This window comes from Aspergillus aculeatus (assembly GCF_001890905.1).
Source record: "Aspergillus aculeatus ATCC 16872 unplaced genomic scaffold ASPACscaffold_4, whole genome shotgun sequence".
NCBI classification, from domain to species: Eukaryota; Fungi; Ascomycota; class Eurotiomycetes; order Eurotiales; family Aspergillaceae; genus Aspergillus; species Aspergillus aculeatus.
Window position 1 is genome coordinate 1,068,595 of NW_017962979.1, and position 15,637 is coordinate 1,084,231.

The 15,637-nt window shown below is 55.0% G+C and overlaps 7 protein-coding genes across 7 annotated transcripts; 4 read left to right on the forward strand and 3 right to left on the reverse strand.

The window, feature by feature from the left end:
• Window positions 1-3: 3 nt before the first annotated feature.
• Window positions 4-2,989, reverse strand: ASPACDRAFT_114875 (AFI1/MesA family protein). Its single transcript, XM_020195844.1, has 3 exons — window positions 2,025-2,989; window positions 1,902-1,962; window positions 4-1,845 (listed from the first exon to the last, which is right to left on the reverse strand). Exons 1-3 carry the CDS (start codon window positions 2,642-2,644, stop codon window positions 184-186), a joined length of 2,343 nt encoding a protein of 780 aa, XP_020058527.1. The 5' UTR covers window positions 2,645-2,989; the 3' UTR covers window positions 4-183.
• Window positions 2,990-3,121: 132 nt separating this feature from the next.
• On the reverse strand, window positions 3,122-4,612 carry ASPACDRAFT_114876 (sideroflexin family transporter). Its single transcript, XM_020195845.1, has 4 exons — window positions 4,388-4,612; window positions 4,206-4,339; window positions 4,047-4,141; window positions 3,122-3,973 (listed from the first exon to the last, which is right to left on the reverse strand). The coding sequence occupies exons 1-4, from the start codon at window positions 4,489-4,491 to the stop codon at window positions 3,293-3,295; spliced, it is 1,014 nt and encodes a 337-aa protein (XP_020058528.1). The 5' UTR covers window positions 4,492-4,612; the 3' UTR covers window positions 3,122-3,292.
• A 497-nt stretch (window positions 4,613-5,109) lies between these two features.
• ASPACDRAFT_114879 (glutathione synthase) lies at window positions 5,110-7,043 on the forward strand. Its single transcript, XM_020195846.1, has 2 exons — window positions 5,110-5,509; window positions 5,629-7,043. Exons 1-2 carry the CDS (start codon window positions 5,208-5,210, stop codon window positions 6,875-6,877), a joined length of 1,551 nt encoding a protein of 516 aa, XP_020058529.1. The 5' UTR covers window positions 5,110-5,207; the 3' UTR covers window positions 6,878-7,043.
• Window positions 7,044-7,291: 248 nt separating this feature from the next.
• Window positions 7,292-9,334, forward strand: ASPACDRAFT_114880 (putative MFS transporter). Its single transcript, XM_020195847.1, has 3 exons — window positions 7,292-7,786; window positions 7,843-7,905; window positions 7,959-9,334. The coding sequence occupies exons 1-3, from the start codon at window positions 7,594-7,596 to the stop codon at window positions 9,215-9,217; spliced, it is 1,515 nt and encodes a 504-aa protein (XP_020058530.1). The 5' UTR covers window positions 7,292-7,593; the 3' UTR covers window positions 9,218-9,334.
• Window positions 9,335-9,521: 187 nt separating this feature from the next.
• ASPACDRAFT_114883 (zinc-dependent alcohol dehydrogenase family protein) lies at window positions 9,522-11,129 on the forward strand. Its single transcript, XM_020195848.1, has 2 exons — window positions 9,522-10,390; window positions 10,480-11,129. Exons 1-2 carry the CDS (start codon window positions 10,003-10,005, stop codon window positions 10,959-10,961), a joined length of 870 nt encoding a protein of 289 aa, XP_020058531.1. The 5' UTR covers window positions 9,522-10,002; the 3' UTR covers window positions 10,962-11,129.
• Window positions 11,130-11,357: 228 nt separating this feature from the next.
• On the forward strand, window positions 11,358-14,383 carry ASPACDRAFT_1897353 (putative C6 transcription factor). Its single transcript, XM_020198724.1, has 4 exons — window positions 11,358-12,268; window positions 12,351-13,964; window positions 14,016-14,099; window positions 14,153-14,383. The coding sequence occupies exons 1-4, from the start codon at window positions 11,657-11,659 to the stop codon at window positions 14,234-14,236; spliced, it is 2,394 nt and encodes a 797-aa protein (XP_020058532.1). The 5' UTR covers window positions 11,358-11,656; the 3' UTR covers window positions 14,237-14,383.
• Window positions 14,374-15,381, reverse strand: ASPACDRAFT_1854182 (carboxymuconolactone decarboxylase family protein). The gene is made up of 2 exons (XM_020197368.1): window positions 15,301-15,381; window positions 14,374-15,242 (listed from the first exon to the last, which is right to left on the reverse strand). Exon 2 carries the CDS (start codon window positions 15,223-15,225, stop codon window positions 14,593-14,595), a length of 633 nt encoding a protein of 210 aa, XP_020058533.1. The 5' UTR covers window positions 15,226-15,242; window positions 15,301-15,381; the 3' UTR covers window positions 14,374-14,592.
• Between the last annotated feature and the right edge of the window lie 256 nt (window positions 15,382-15,637).

A 15,637-nucleotide genomic window follows, 5' to 3' on the forward strand; every position in this document is an offset into this window, starting at 1 on the left:
TTTGGGATCTTTGATTGGATGCTTCAGCCCAGGTATCAAGACTGGGAGGGAGAGAAGGATAAGCTAATTGAACATAGCTACATATACAAGATGGAGATAAAATGGTCGTGACATGAATACGGGCAAGGCCCACCGGCATAACCTGGGAGGTTGCATGTGAGGCTGCGAACGGTCCACACAAAATCATGCAGTGTCCCCCATTGCAACACCTACTAAGCTCCGCGGGCCAAAGGACCCGGTGCCTAACCCCGCGGGGCTCTGTGCTGAGGCGTCGCGGTCGCGTTTAATGCGGAAGAACGCCAATTTCGCGAACCGGTTGAGCTGCGCCCAGAAATGTCGCCCCGCAGGGTGGGCAGCAATCCGCTCGAGCAGGTCGACTGTCGCCTCGCGAACCGGTGGGTAGGGGTGAAAAAGCCCCATGCTGAGGTAGAAGAGTCCGGCTTGGTTCTCCGGGGTGATGGTCAAGAGCTGGCAGATGCCCGCGTAGTCCTTGACCGCGTGCGCGAATGCGATGTAGATGGCGCCGGAATCGGCAGCAGAGAGTCGCAAGGCGCGGAGCCGGCTGTGGTGATGGTGTAGGTCGGGTTTCAGTATAGGTCGGGCCGGATAGTACATGGCGGCGATGTCCTGGATGAACGAATAGTAGGATCGTGTGGTCCGCCATCCTTCGATTCGCGAGACTGAGGCGAGCAGCTCCCTTTGCTTGGCGCCCTCATCGGGCCAGACATAGCCATGGCCGCGAAGAGTGGTCGGATCCAGCGGGTCAGCCTGAACGCCGCTCGGGCTCTCTGGCGAAAGCTCTTCGTTGGGTCCAATGATGAAGAGATTCGATGCGCCGTAGACCATTTCCTCGAAAGCGGCGGCCACTTGGGTGAATTTCATGATGTACGCCCTCCATTTGGCCCGGATCGCGTTCTCACCGTAACGGTTTGTGATGCTTCGCTGGATCTCTTCCATGAAGACATTATCCCCGCTGGGATCGGTATTCGAGCTAGACGGGTAATGATGTAACGAAGCCTGTTGCTGGAAGTATAGTAGTCCTTCCGTCACTGGTGCAGGCTCGATATAGCTACTGATCTTCATTCGACCAGTCGGGAGATCGCAAAGTAGATCCCACCACTCGGGATGGTTGGCGAAGGTCGGATTTGTGACGCCGGCGATAAACCCAGGCACCTTCAACAGGTCATCGATTTTTGTTAAATCCGTGTAAGGGAAGGCGTGTCGCGTGAAACCCCGCAATACACCGCCCGACGCAATCGCACACGCGGCAAGGACGGCTTCCGCGACTTCACCGGACGGTCGATTGTGACCTAAGAATATAACTCTCTTTTGAGTAAGCATTGCATTGACGAGGACAATGATAGGATGCGTAAAAGGGCCACTAGTAGTCAGGTGCGGATGGACGGGGAAGGCTTGAGGTGAAGTGTTATGCGGAGCGGAGAAGGTTTGGATAAGCTTGATCAGAGAAAAGTCGCCCACAGTCTCCGGCCAAATGACCGTGGGAACTTTGACCGGAATAGGGATCTCGTTATAAACAACCCTAGATTCAAATTCGTGGGTGTCGCGCGGAAGAGTATATTGGAGGGGAGCCTGACGTTTCGGCGACGGCGGATCGTCCTCGTCATCTGGCGGGGCGCCGTCTTCCAAGGACCGTTGGTGTATCATTTGTTCGAATTTCTCGATGAACATATCTTTGCAATTGCTTGCCTGCAGGATCTGCCTTTCCAGAAGTGATAGCCTCGGCATCAACGACAAGTCCATGCTGTTGACAGCATTGTATAAAGTGGCGAGGGTTTCGGGATATGGATTCTTGAAGTAGTCCTCCAGGGCTAGCAACAATAATGGCTGTGAGTTGGGTGTCAGCGTAACTGTAACCTATTCTTGACTGGGAGGTGACCCACTTTGTAGATATGAAGGAAAGAATGCCGCGTACAGATTGCCATAGCCTTCACGACTGCGCCGCTGTGGTTGTTCAATATCCGGACCTTATCCACGAAAGGGAACGAAAAAGTGCGTTCACATACCGCTTCACTGTGTTGTCTTGTTTCGTGTTGACCAGGTTGAGCACATACATCAGAGGAGGGCCTTCACCTCCTTCCTCCTCATCATCACTGCTATCTTCCCCATCCAATGATTCGTCGTCGTCCCGACTGTCCCCTTCACCCGACTGAGCTTCATCTCCAACCCTGCGCTTCCCCTTCTTCTTCTTTTTCTGCTTTTTGCTAGATACCGAGGCATCATCATCGGCATCTGCGCTTGTGTCCTTATGCAGAAAGAATATCGTCCAATCCTGGCTTCGTACATGTGTTTGATCAGGCAGCATGAGTTCCGCTAACATGCTCTCATCTCCACTGATCGCGGTCGGATACTGATGCTCCATGATCGGACCGCGATCGATATGGAAGGAGGCCACGAGTATGTACTCGACATGCCGCTCTGAGGAGTCCCGGGGGTATTGTGATTTGCATCGGCGAGGCTTAGGGAATAACGCGGCGGTGGCTGGAACATTGGCTAACGACGGTTGGCGGAGAGATGTGCGAGAACTGCTGGGCGTGCGATGGTGTAGTAGGGAAGGGGCGGGTGAAAGTCGGGGGAGGCCATTGCCTGCATCGTCGGCGGATCGGTAGGGTAAGGAGATGCTCATTTTCAAAGTCGAATGATCGAGGATTACGCAGGCACAACAGTGAGGTGGTGCGAGGTTGAGCGTGAAGTCGTCGTGGTCGCCGAGGGTAGACAACCGGCAGATGAGAGAAGCACGGCGGCGACCGACCGCTGCTTAGCTTCAATGAAGTCCGCGGAGAGGGGGCATATCCCCTGAAGCCCTGACCACCAGGGGAAGAGACTTGTAAAAGAATGGTGCAAAACTGCGACGATCAATTGAGAAGTCTAGAGGAAGCTAGATTGACAGGGAACGAGTAAACAAGCGTTGGGAATAGAATCAATCATGCGCGGGACGCGGAAGAAACTCAGGGGGCAGAAAGGAAAGGGGGGAAAAAGCGGAGTTGCAGTGCAGTCAGTCAGTGGCTTCTCGCATGTGACGATCTCGGAGACACTACCAGGCGGCGGAAAGAGTCAGTTTGCACTGTTTGTTTGTTCCTCCACAATCCGTCCTTTCGGTCTTCCATGACTTTTTACATGTAATATTAAAGTGTCAGTCTCGTCTCCAGGTTTAATTGATGGATGGTTGAATTCAGAGGCAGGTATGCAATGGTATCATGCTCATAACACTGTGTACAGTACAGTATATCTCTAAATCTAATCTATATGCAATTTTCACCCTCGCGGATCAGATTTACATTCCGCGGTTGAACTCCACCATCCCATCCTGGCCTCCCTGACCCCAAAACTCCTCTTCCAGGTTCTTGGCACTGATCGACTGTCGCTGAGGGAATGCACCTAGCGCTAGTGGCAATGCGAACAAAGAGGTACCCAGGATCAATGCCAGATTGATCGGCAGCACCATCTTTGGCCTCGCCTGCAGCCACGCGGTCTTCTCCAACTTAACCAGCACCAATGGCGGCACAACCATGATCGGAGTGGCGTTCAGCACCCGACTGATAGCCGTCTCTCCGACCGCAATCGTTGCGGCCTTCTTACTCTTACCCAAGCTCTGCACAGGCTCGCCGGTTTCCTCGCGCTTCTTCTTTTCGGCCTCAGACAAGACAGGGTACACGTCGATACCCTGGCGAATTTCCTCGCCTCTCATGAGGAAGACGTTCAGCGCACTGGCACTGGAGACAGCTGCGAATGGGACCAGACGACCAAGAAGGAGCTTGGTGTTAGGGGAGACTCCCTTGAGACGGGGAACGAGGGCGTTGAGACCGAGAGCGACGGAGCAGGATGCGGAAACGGCCATGAGGTAGGATTTGGCCATCTGGGAATAAGAAAGCGGAGTCGACTTGTTGGCGTTGGCGTTGTTGATGGCAACATTAAGGGACTGGTTGGCGATCTGCCAGAGAAGGGTTCCGGTGGTCTAGATAATCGGATCCCGATGAGTCAGAAGGCGGGGGTGAGCTAGTATTAGGGGAGACACAGGGTGAACGCACCTGAAGACCGGGCGTAAGCATACCCGCAGTGACGACCAAGTTGGACAGGACATAGCTGGACATGCGGAATGGGAGAAAGACCGGCTCGCCGGTGTCTAGATCGGTCAGTTGAATTGCTGCGAAGGAAAAGGAATGGGAATGGCGAAGAGGTGTAGCTACCGGGGTGCAATGTCGAGTCAACCACCTTCTTAGCGTGCCATAATTCGGACGTCATGGCAGGAACATGGTTCTGCTTGTAGGCAGAAATCAACTGTTTGGCCTTGTCTAGTCCAGCAGAAGAGACGAACATCATCCTACGCTCATCAGTTATAGACCGCTTGTCGGGGACAACCCTCACTCACCGCGGATCGGAAAGATCAGCCGCATGGCGCACGCGACCCCAGTATGTGGATAGATCATACTGGGATGATGGGAGGTCCCGGTTGCCAGGAAGGGAGGTGGACATCTTGAACCACGGAGATGCTTGACAAGCAGGTAAGAAAAAGGGCCTCGGAGAGAGAAAAGAAATGTTGGGGATTTGTCCCTGAAAGGCGCGAAAATCACTACCGGGCCGAGGATCCTCACGTGCGATGCCGGGCGGTGAGCCGATAAGCACTAGACCCATCTAACATGGGGTTTGTGATTTGCCGATATCAACCAGGAACATCTTGCCACCGCAAACCTTATTTCGATTCCAGTTGAGATTCAATCACCCAGCTGAATGGTAGGCGGTCTTGAAGTACTGTATAGTACATTTACTGGACTGGACCATAGTGCAGTCGATCACTGGGTCTTATACAGTCTGTCGTCGTCATACTATTGGACTAGATATCATACAGTTAAGGCAGCCCCGTCGCTGAATAGTGACCTTTTTTGCGTTGAATTTATCGTCTACAAAATGCCTTTATCTCCTGGCTGGTGATCAACCACAACGGAGCCAACGGGTGGTCGCTAAACTCCAGGTACGGGTGATATTTCTGTCGGTTTTTGCTTTCCGCGCTTAGCGGTGTAGAAGGCGGTAGCAATCTCCCCACATTGCTTAATAATGCCCCTCAGATTGCCCCTCAGTGCCTCTGCCCGCGGAGGAAGATCCTCAATATCCTCAATTCAAACAGCAGTTGAAGATCAATTGACTGCTTGTTTCCTTCCTTATATGCTCCCTCACTATATCACTTCTTGACTATGACAGAATCAATTTACTCCAGCTATCCTCCAGCTTTGGATTCCGCACAGAAGGAGTTCCTGGTGAAAACAATCAAGGACTGGGCCACGCAAAATGGCCTCGTCGTCCGGCCCTCGCCGACCTTCGTCGCGAAGGAGAATGACCCTCAAGGAGTGCTGGCAACCAATGCACCAGTGACCCTGTTTCCTAGTCTTTTTCCCAAGGCTTGTTTTGAAGAAGCAAGAGCTCTTCAGACCGTATACAATCAACTCTACGCTGCGATCACATGTGACGAAGACTGGATTGGGAAAATCATGGAAGAGTAAGAGCCTGCTTCTGCTTCTCCTTGAATGAGACTAGCACCCCATATTTCCGCGTACATGCGAAGATGGCCGTGTTTTGGCATTCGAAATGACCCCAACTAAACATACCTGCATGTAGTCTGATTGACGTCGACGATTTCATCTCCAACCTCTGGAAAGTCCATCTGGCAGTCAAGGAAGAGGGCTATACCCAAAACTTATCGCTCGGCCTCTACCGTTCTGATTACATGGCCCATACCCCGTCCGATGCCAGCTCTCCCAGCCTGAAACAAGTCGAGTTTAACACAATATCCTCGTCCTTTGGCGGCTTGTCATCTCTGGTCACATCTCTACACACTGAGCTCCTTAATTCCCCACCAGGCCACCCCATCGCCTACCCGTCGCATCCTTTACTGGACAATAATCAACCTCCCGAGAACCCTGCCGTGGAGACCTTGGCTGCAGGTCTGGCTGCAGCCCACGTAGCCTACGGACCCTCCAAGTCCACTCCAGCTCTTCCCACCTGTATTCTCTTCCTGGTCCAGGAGAACGAGAGGAATATCTTCGATCAATTGGCTCTTTCCCGGGAACTGACCAAGGCTCACAAAATCCCTGTCTTCCGTGTCCTTAGCTCCGAGATCCTCGACCACACATTTATCCACGACTCGAACCCCTCGAGGCCACTTATCTACCAGCCCCCGCACTCTAGTGGTACCCAGTTCGAAGTGACGACTGCCTACCTCCGTTGCTTCTACGCACCCACCGACTACAAGTCCGAGCGTGATTGGCAAGCACGGACACACCTCGAGCGCTCTGCCGCTATCAAATGCCCCACCGTGCTCAACCAACTCGCTGGATGCAAGATCGTCCAACAGGTTCTGGCCGAACAGGAAGGACCAGATCACCTGGCCAAGTTTCTTTCCGGCACTGATGATGCCACGATCTCGAGAGTCAGAGCGACTTTTGCTCCGCAATATGACCTTTCGTCCACTGGCCGCGGGCAGAAGCTCGCTCTGAACCTCGAAACTGCCATGAACCACGTCTTGAAGCCACAGCGTGAGGGCGGTGGAAACAATGTGTACAAGGATGCTATTCCTGAATTTCTGCGGTCGATTCCCGAGACCGAATGGAAGCGGTGGATCCTAATGGAGCTGATTCATCCACCTGCCGAGGCCAAGAACGTGGCGCTCCGCAGTGATGGGGAGGTACTCAGTGGGCATGTTATTGGAGAGCTTGGTGTCTATGGAACAATTTTGTGGGATCAAGCCAATGGTAACATCGTGCAGAATGAGCAAGGTGGGTGGCTGATGAGGACCAAGGCGAGAGATGTCAATGAGGGGGGCGTCGCGACGGGCTTTTCCAGCTTGGACAGCATTGTTCTGTACTAGATCAATCCTCGACTAGACTATGTAGACCATTATAAATTCTCATTGTCACTGGCCCCAATTACCGATTCATACTCCGCACTTATAAGAGATTTGTAGTGACGTCGACGCTGATCTTTGCGGGGAAGTCACACGGGGCCCGTTGCAACCTTAGATTTCCAAGAGCCCCAACAGCCCCATTGAAACTACCTTGTGTGCCATAGTCTTGGATTTGATTTATTGTGATTGCGGCCCCCCGATCAATTTGACTTGCAAATTAGTCAATCTTAATTAGCGATTGATTTGCCACGAAAACGAATTGCAGGGATCTTGATAAAGGGTTCCGACTACGCCCGTTATCGCAGATCGACAAGGGTTGTGCCTACTGACTGATAGCAACTGATAAGCCCGCCGCGACAATGCAACCTGACTGCATCCGGCCAGCCAATATGCGGAGAAAAACCTGGGAAGATCGAGCTTGGTTCATTCACAATGTGACATGTTATCCTTCGTCTGCCTTGGTAGCTGATAAGCCGTGGGTTACATACTATGCTAAGGTTCTGGTATAAACCAAGGGTCGATGACGCCGTTTCCTTAAGAAATTGATCCCCTTGCGTCTCTACCATCCTGGCTCATACCTCGTCTAATTCCGCCTCCCTTCTTCTCACTCCCCGAAAATCCCTCATTCTTGCACGTTTTCTGACTCCCTCATTCTCACACTCCCGTCTGGCTGAAGTATAATGGCATCCAGCTCTAGCTTGAGTCCACATGACACCAAGACGAGCTCGATTCATGATGAGCCTGGGAAGGCGAGCCACTACACCACTGAGACAGGGATCATCGAGGATGTCGTCCGGGTCACAGATCACCAGGCAGAGAGGCATCTGTGTCGGAAATTTGACCTGCGTTTACTGCCAGTATTGGCTTTGATGTGTAGGTCAATCAGCTCTAGTCATAGGCTACGCCCACTGATGTATGGGCCGGGCCAGATCTTTTCAATGCGTTAGACAAAGGCAACCTCAGTAACGCCGAAACGGATGGCATGAGTACTGGTAGGTGACCACTCTTTGACTCCGATAGGAGACACTTGTGCTAATGGGTATAGACCTGCACTTCAAGCCGAATCAGTACAACTTGCTGCTCTCCATCTTTTACGTACCTTATGTCATCTTCGCGCCGCCCTTTGCCATGCTGGGCAAGCGCTTTAGCCCAGCCCGGGTCCTGCCCGTCCTTATGTTCAGCTTCGGCTCGTTTACGCTGCTCTCCTCCGCAGCCAGAAACTTCGGCGGCATGTTCACGCTGCGCTGGTTCCTGGGAATGTCCGAAGCCGCTTTCTTCCCTCTGGTCATCTACTATTTGACAACTTTCTACCGCCGCGGCGAGCTCGCCCGCCGCCTCGCCATCTTCTACGCCGCCTCTAACATTGCGAACGCCTTCTCGGGGCTCATCGCGTTCGGCGTCTTCCAGATCAAGAACTCGACCATCCCGAATTGGCGGTACCTCTTCATCATCGAAGGCAGCGTGACGGTCCTCTTCTCCTGCTTCGCATTCTGGTACCTCCCACGCTCCGCCAGCGAAGCCACATTCCTGAGTCCCGACGAGAAAGCACTGGCCTATCACCGCATCCAGGTCGACTCGTCCGCCGTCGTGAATGAAGCCTTCAATCTCCGCGACGCGCTGCAGATCTTCCGGCACCCGTCAACCTACGCCTTCCTCGGCATTGAAATCTGCCTGGGCGTCCCCCTGCAGGGTGTCTCCCTCTTCATGCCGCAGATCATTCAGCGCCTCGGCTACTCCACCGTGAAGACCAACCTCTACACGGTGGCCCCGAATGTGACGGGCGCCGCGATGCTGCTCGTGCTGGCCTTCGCCTCCGACGCTGCCCGCCTGCGCTCCCCCTTCATCGTGCTGGGGTTCCTGCTCACCTTCACGGGCTTCATGATCTACGCCTCCATCACCGACGTCGAGGCCCAGATCCACGTAGCCTACTTCGCCACCTTCATGATGACCTGGGGCACCTCCGCCCCCAGCGTCCTGCTCAGCACCTGGTACAACAACAACGTCGCCCACGAGGGCCGCCGCGTCCTGCTCACCAGCATCGGCGTGCCCCTGGCCAACCTGATGGGGCTGGTCGCCAGCAACGTCTTCCGCGCCCAGGACAAGCCCAAGTACATGCCGGCGCTGGTCACCATCGCGGCGTTCGGGGCGACGGGCGCCGTCCTGGCGGCCGCGCTGGGCATCTTCATGTGGGTGGACAATCGCCGCCGCGACGCCCGCGAGGGCGTCAAGATGCGGGCGCAGGATGTGCCCACCGAACGGTTGAGGGATGGACCGGCCGCGGTCGAGTTTCGGTGGTTCTTGTGAAAATTTTCTGATTTATTTTATTCTGTCACCTCGGAGGTTTTTAGTTTTGCTGAACATAATGACCATGATGAAGTTATGCACATCACACCATCGCCCACAATTCAGGGTTAGCACATCGTAGGTGTTGGAAGGGTAGCTTTCAAAAAGGCGACCCACAAAACGGCACTTGACGGCACCCTAGACATTTAACCCGAGCATAAAAGCCGATATGCAGGGTCTCTGTACCCCAATTCGGGGGTTTGCCTTCAGCCAAACCCCCTAAAATAAGCTCCACCCAGCAGGAACAGTAAGCGTAACCGTTGATTAATAATTTGCGGACAGTGGGGCCTTATGGCATCGACTTATGGGTGTTCTAGGATAACGTAACTGTTTCTGTTGCCTTCTTTCCCTTCTTATTGACACCTACTCTTCAGGTTTCTTATTCTCTGACTCCAAACGTTTTTTTCCCTTTTCTTCTAGAGAAGCTTAATCAAGATCCCCTGTAACTCAAAATGAGCATCCAACAATGGACCACCCCCCTAACGGGCCTGGCCAGCCTGCGCCAAACCACCGCCCCGCAGCCCACGCCAGGCCCCAATGAAGTCCTCGTCGAGATTCGTGCGGTCTCGCTCAATTACCGCGACATTGAGGGTGAGCATGTTCCCCATTATATTTCCTAATTACTGTCAGTCTAGAAACACCTTCCCCCCTCTAACCATGCAATCCGACGAGCAGTAACGAAGGGCGAATACAACCACCACAAATCCGTCACGCAGGAGACGCCCGCCACGGTACCCTGCTCGGACATGTGCGGCGTCGTGACGCAGGTCGGCCCGTCGGTCTCGCGCTGGCGCGTCGGCGACCGCGTCCTCTCCACCTTCCTGCCGGATCACCTCACGGGCCAGGTCACGCCGCAGATGCTCGCCCGGGGCATGGGCCACCCGCTCCCCGGCGTGCTGGCGACGCACCGCGTCTTCCCGGAGCAGGCGCTCGTCCGGGCGCCCGGGTACATGCGGGATGCCGAGGGCGCCACGTTGCCGATCGCCAGCGTCACGGCGTGGATGAGTGTGCAGGGTCGCCTGCGGGCGGCGGTGGAGAAGGGGGAGGATGTGAGCCGGAAGGTCGTGTTGGTGCAGGGCACGGGTGGGGTGGCGGTGGCCGGGTTGCAGATTGCGAAGGCGTGGGGGGCTAGAGGTAAGACTTCTCTGAAGGGTTTCGTTAGGTGGAAGGGTGGTATCGGCGTCTGTGTGTGTGTGTGTGCTAACTGTGGCCAACCCCTCAAGTTATTGTGACCTCCTCGTCGGATGCCAAGCTCGAACAGGCGAAAGCCCTCGGAGCGGACTTTACGATCAATTACCGGACCACGCCCGACTGGGAGGATGAGGTCAATCGCTTCACTGAGGGGAATGGCGTAGATATCATCCTTGAGACCGGGGGCGCGAAGACGCTGCGGAAGAGCTTCGAGTGTATTGCCTTTGGCGGGTTGATCAACTGCATCGGGTACGTCTCGGGGAAGATGGATGAGCCGGAGGATCGGGTCAATGTCAATTTGTTGACCCTCCGGCGGAATGTGACGCTGCAGGGGATTATCAATGGGCCCCGGGATGAGTTTGAGAGTATGGTCGAGTTCTATGAGAAGCACCAGATCCGGCCGGTTGTGAACCGCGTGTTTGGATTTGCGCAGGCGCGGGAGGCTTTCGAGTTTGTGGAGAGTGGTGCACACTTTGGTAAAGTGGTGATTGATGTTGTTGGGGCGTCTCAATGAAGGGCATGTACGTACGATGAGAATGAGGGCGGTGTAAGCTTGTGAGTGTATACTAGCTTTGCAGGTTTACTGTTGCCTAAGGGGTGCGCTTATGAGTAGGATTCTCGACGAACGTCTGGATATAGCGGATTCATGACGTCCTGGCTTGCTGTATGTAGGAAGATATTCATTGTATCTCTCATTTACAACACGCTTCAAAGCAGCTGCATCGTGGAATGTACTGTACGAAAGTGTTCACAATCATCTGGCATGAATGCATACAGCCTTATGGCACCGCGCTAACCGAAAGTAGTAAGTCCGACGGCTCCTCGGAGAGGCCCAGTACGGCAACTCCGAAAACTGCGAGCAAACGAATTTCAGTCTGCGCTGGCTCGATTTCTCATCACTAGCGAACATTTCATCTCATCCACCAGAAAAGGCGCCGAGCTTGGTTAAGGAAACGTGGTGCAGATCAATTAAACGCATTGACTCACGTTGACATAGAGGATGTCCGTCGACAACTTCCGGCGCAGCTTATCCTCTGTTTTGAGACTGACAGCTCACTACTGCAGTCCGTTTGTTGACGGGGATACTTAAGAACTTTCCGGGGCTAGTTAGCGCAATCACGCGGGGGTCAAGCTTAGTCTCATCTCATCTCATCTCATCTCTCTTCTCTCTCATCTTTCCCCCAAACCCTTGCTCAGCAAAGCACTGCCATGGATGGAGATCCTCAGCTTCAGCCCGACCCATCCGGCCCAACCTCGCCGGCGAAATCGCCCGCCCGGCGACGCAGACCGCCCTTGTCTTGCACCATCTGTCGGCGCCGCAAGCTGAAATGCGACCGCGCGCTGCCATGCGGCCAATGCCTCAAGTCCAAGACCCCCGATCAATGCATCTACGTCGGACACCAACCTCCCAAGTCCGACGCACGGCGCGGGGAGAATACCCCCTCGGATCGCGCGCGGGCATCCGCCACCAACAGTCGCGCCAGTCCCGCTCACGGCGGGTTGTATGTGTTCGACTCCAAGCATCATCATCAGTCGTCGGCGAACAAGATCACGAAGCCCAAGGCGCGCTCCGATGAGCTGCACGAGCTGCGCAACCGGGTGCAGTTCCTGGAGGCCGCGCTCTCCAAGACGGGTCCCATCCACACCCCCGAGAGCCTGGGGTATGACGCCCCGTCGGAGGCGGCGGGGCGCGTCGTCGCCCCAGAGGCCCAGAATCTCACGGACGACGTCAAGGAGCTATCATCGCGATCGTGCTTCCGTGGGAAGAAGAGTCGGACACGCTACTGTGGACGCTGCCATTCAGCCGTCACTCTGGCTTTTGTAAGTGAGCTGCGCCTTTTTTTTTTTTTTTTTTTTTTTTTTTATTGTCGTGATTGGCTGTCGCTGACCTTGTCTCATGCAGTTCGATGATGTCTCTGTCTTCATGAGAGGGCAGCGCAGTAGCTTGAAGCGCAATCCGGACTACAAGAACTTCAAGAGTTTTAAAGGCGAAATGTGGGCCCGCGAGCGGCAGGACCACCAACGGGCCTTTCGCAATAAGTCTTGGAATCTGGAGGAGATGGTCCCGCCGCGCCATGTTGCTGACGAGCTGGTGAACCTGTACCTGTCAACCTTTGAGATGACCTACCGCATCTTACACGTGCCGACTTTCCTGGAGCAGTATGAGGCTTACTGGACAGCGTCGGGCCCACGAGACCGGTGCTTTGTTGCGAAACTCCTAGCCCTGATGGCTGCCAGCAGTTGCTTTCTTAGTCCGACGGCAAAGATCGATGGTCGAGAAAAGCTGCACGATGCCGCCGCAGAATGGATCGCAGGGGTCCGCTCCTGGATTGCCCTGACCCTGGTCAGCTCGACCATAGATTTCAATATCTTGCAGATCGAGTGCCTGATTCTCATTGCACGCCAAGCGGATGCTATTGACGGAGACATTGTTTGGATCTCTTCCGGCTCCCTCATTCGTATTGCGATGACAATGGGCCTGCATCGAAGTCCCTACCGATTTCACAAAATGACCAAATTCTGGGCCGAGATGCGGCGCCGGCTCTGGGCCACGATTGTGGAGCTGGACTTGCAATCGTCGATCGACAAGGGAATGCCGCCCAACATCGACCTAGAGGAATTCGACTGCGAGGCCCCGTCGAATCTCGATGACTCTCAACTCACAGAATACATGACGGACGACCCTGTCCCAAAGGATCTGGGGACCTTCACCCGCAGCACCTTTCAAGTTCTACTGCACCAGACCCTGCCGCTGCGGGTGCACATCGCCAAAGCCATCAACACACTGAAATTCACCCTCTCCTACGATGAAGCACTGCGCCTGAGCGAGGAGATCAATCAATCCATGCAAGAGGGAGCCGGCATATTCCATCGCATGGGAGCGGCCATGTCCGCCCCGGTTGGCCAGGACCCTTCCTTCGCACAGTCCATGCTGGTATTCCTGATGCGTCGATCGCTGCTCGTGCTCAACCGCCCGTTCGCCCTCAGCATCCTCCGGACCCCAAAGTTCTCCTACTCGCGCAAGATCTGCCTGGAATCGGCGCTGCAAATGCTCTCGTACCTCGAGCCCTCGACGGAGACGCAGCAGGCGCTGCCTCAGCTGGCGCAGCTCAGCGGCGGGATGTTTCGCGATGAGTTCCTCCATGCGGCCCTGACGGTGTGCGTGGAGCTGTACCTGCAGTCGTGCGAGTTCAGCCTCCCGCAGTCCTTGCCCATGGGCCCGTCCAGTACGTTGACATCCTTCAATGATCTCGTCCGATCGCAGCAGGAAGTGATGCTGCAGGCGGTGCAGCGGACGATCGACACCTTTGGCAGCCGGATGGGTCCCAGCGGCAAGGGCTGCAAGGCGTTTTTCTTTCTCACCATGGTGTTGGCGTCTGTCAAGGCGCGGATCAACGGGCAGGACCCGCAGAAGGTGATTGAGCAGGATGTCGCGGTTTGCATGCGGCAGTGCGAGCAAGTGATGCGGGGGACGCCGTGGGCGGCGGTCTGCGATCAGACAGGCAGTTCCGCGATGGTAAGTTGATGAATGACAACGCTGAGAAGTTCTATTGCTAATTGTTTGTAGCCCGCTACCGCTACCGGCCAACCGTCGTTGGATGCTACAGTCCCGGTCGACACCTTTGACCCTGCCTCGTTCGGGCTGGATGCGGTAAGTTGCCTGCTTTGGGAGTGTACACGACAGGATGCTGACGAGTGTTCTAGCCGCTTGATTTCGGAAACCTGTTTGACATGGCGGATTTCGGGGCATCGGAGCTGTGGGATCGAGATTTCTTTGCCAGCTTTTAGTTCTGGGATGGTGGCGTTTGCGGTGGGTTCCGGGTAGTACACATTAACACTAATGACACTCTTAATTAGTTTATTCTTATGATGGGTTTGGGTATCACGACTACTCTTCTCAATGAACATATATACCATATGGCGCTTAGCATCCATACCCTCTGCCATTCTGAGATACTGTCTGTACGTAAACTGTATAAGCAACACAAACACTCACAACAACAGTATCAGTCGAGCTACCAACTCAGGTGCTAGAAACAAACATGAATCATATTTTCATCCAAGCCACATATATACATCCCTCCCTCCCATCCACCACCACCCCGATCACCAAATAAAAAACCAAGCATGTCCCAACAAGAAATCTAATTCTTCAACCCTTCCACCAACTCCTCCACACTCTTCATCTCCCTCCCATTATTCTCCCCCACATCCAACGCCACCAACACCCGACTCACACAATTATACCCCGCCACCCCCGTCGTCAACTCCACCACCTCGCGATCACTCAACCCGCCCGCCCCTTCCGCCCGCAGCGCCGCAAACGTCCCCTCCCTCACCGAAACCCGCAGTGTCATCTCATCCGCATACTTGAGAACGGCCTGCTGCCTTCCACTCAGCGCACTTCCCCGGAGCGCCTCCGGCGGGGAATCCTCCTCCGCCGTGGAGGCCAACTCCCGCACGGCCTGCAGCTCCGCCGCCTGCACCCCGCCCTTCAGCGCGAGCGGCGCGTGCGCGTTCCACTCGTACACGGCGCCCGTCAGCACCGCCACGCGACACACGGCTAGCTCCAGCAGCCCCTGGTCGATCACGGTCTCCGTGCGGATCGCGCCTAGAAAACTGTTCCAGCCATCGGCGACGGGGGGCGAGTGCAGCAGGGAGAGGTCGAGCGGGATGAGCGGGCGCGGAGAGCGGCGCGCCGCGATGCGGGCGTAGATTTCGCCGACTTTGGTGGGGGAGCCGGCTGGTGGGGTTGAGGGGGCGTAGGGGAGGCGCATTTTGAGAAAGATTCTGGCTTAAGAAGAGGTTTAGTTTGCGCGAGATGGGGTGAGGGACAGTGGCTGGGGACGTACGGTTTTGTTATGGTGTACTGTAGGTTGTTTGTCGGTAGGTAGGAGTTGAAGGTGGGCTGGGCGGATGGATAAGGGTAGCGCCGGGTGTTATATGCCAGGCGCACGGCGGGGAACATGCATTTCCACCCGGAAACGCGGGTGATTGCGGGGGGAGGATGGTCTTAAAGGCTAGCCTGTTTGGGAGGGGTGGGGGCACCGCCGGGTAGGACCAGGTGCCGTAGTTCGGCATGTGTACCCACTCGTTGCCGAGTGTTCGGCCCGATCTTTTACTCTGGATTTCTTTTTTTTTTTTTACATTTGCCCTTCTGATGACTGGTCTGTTGTTTTGGAGCAAGAC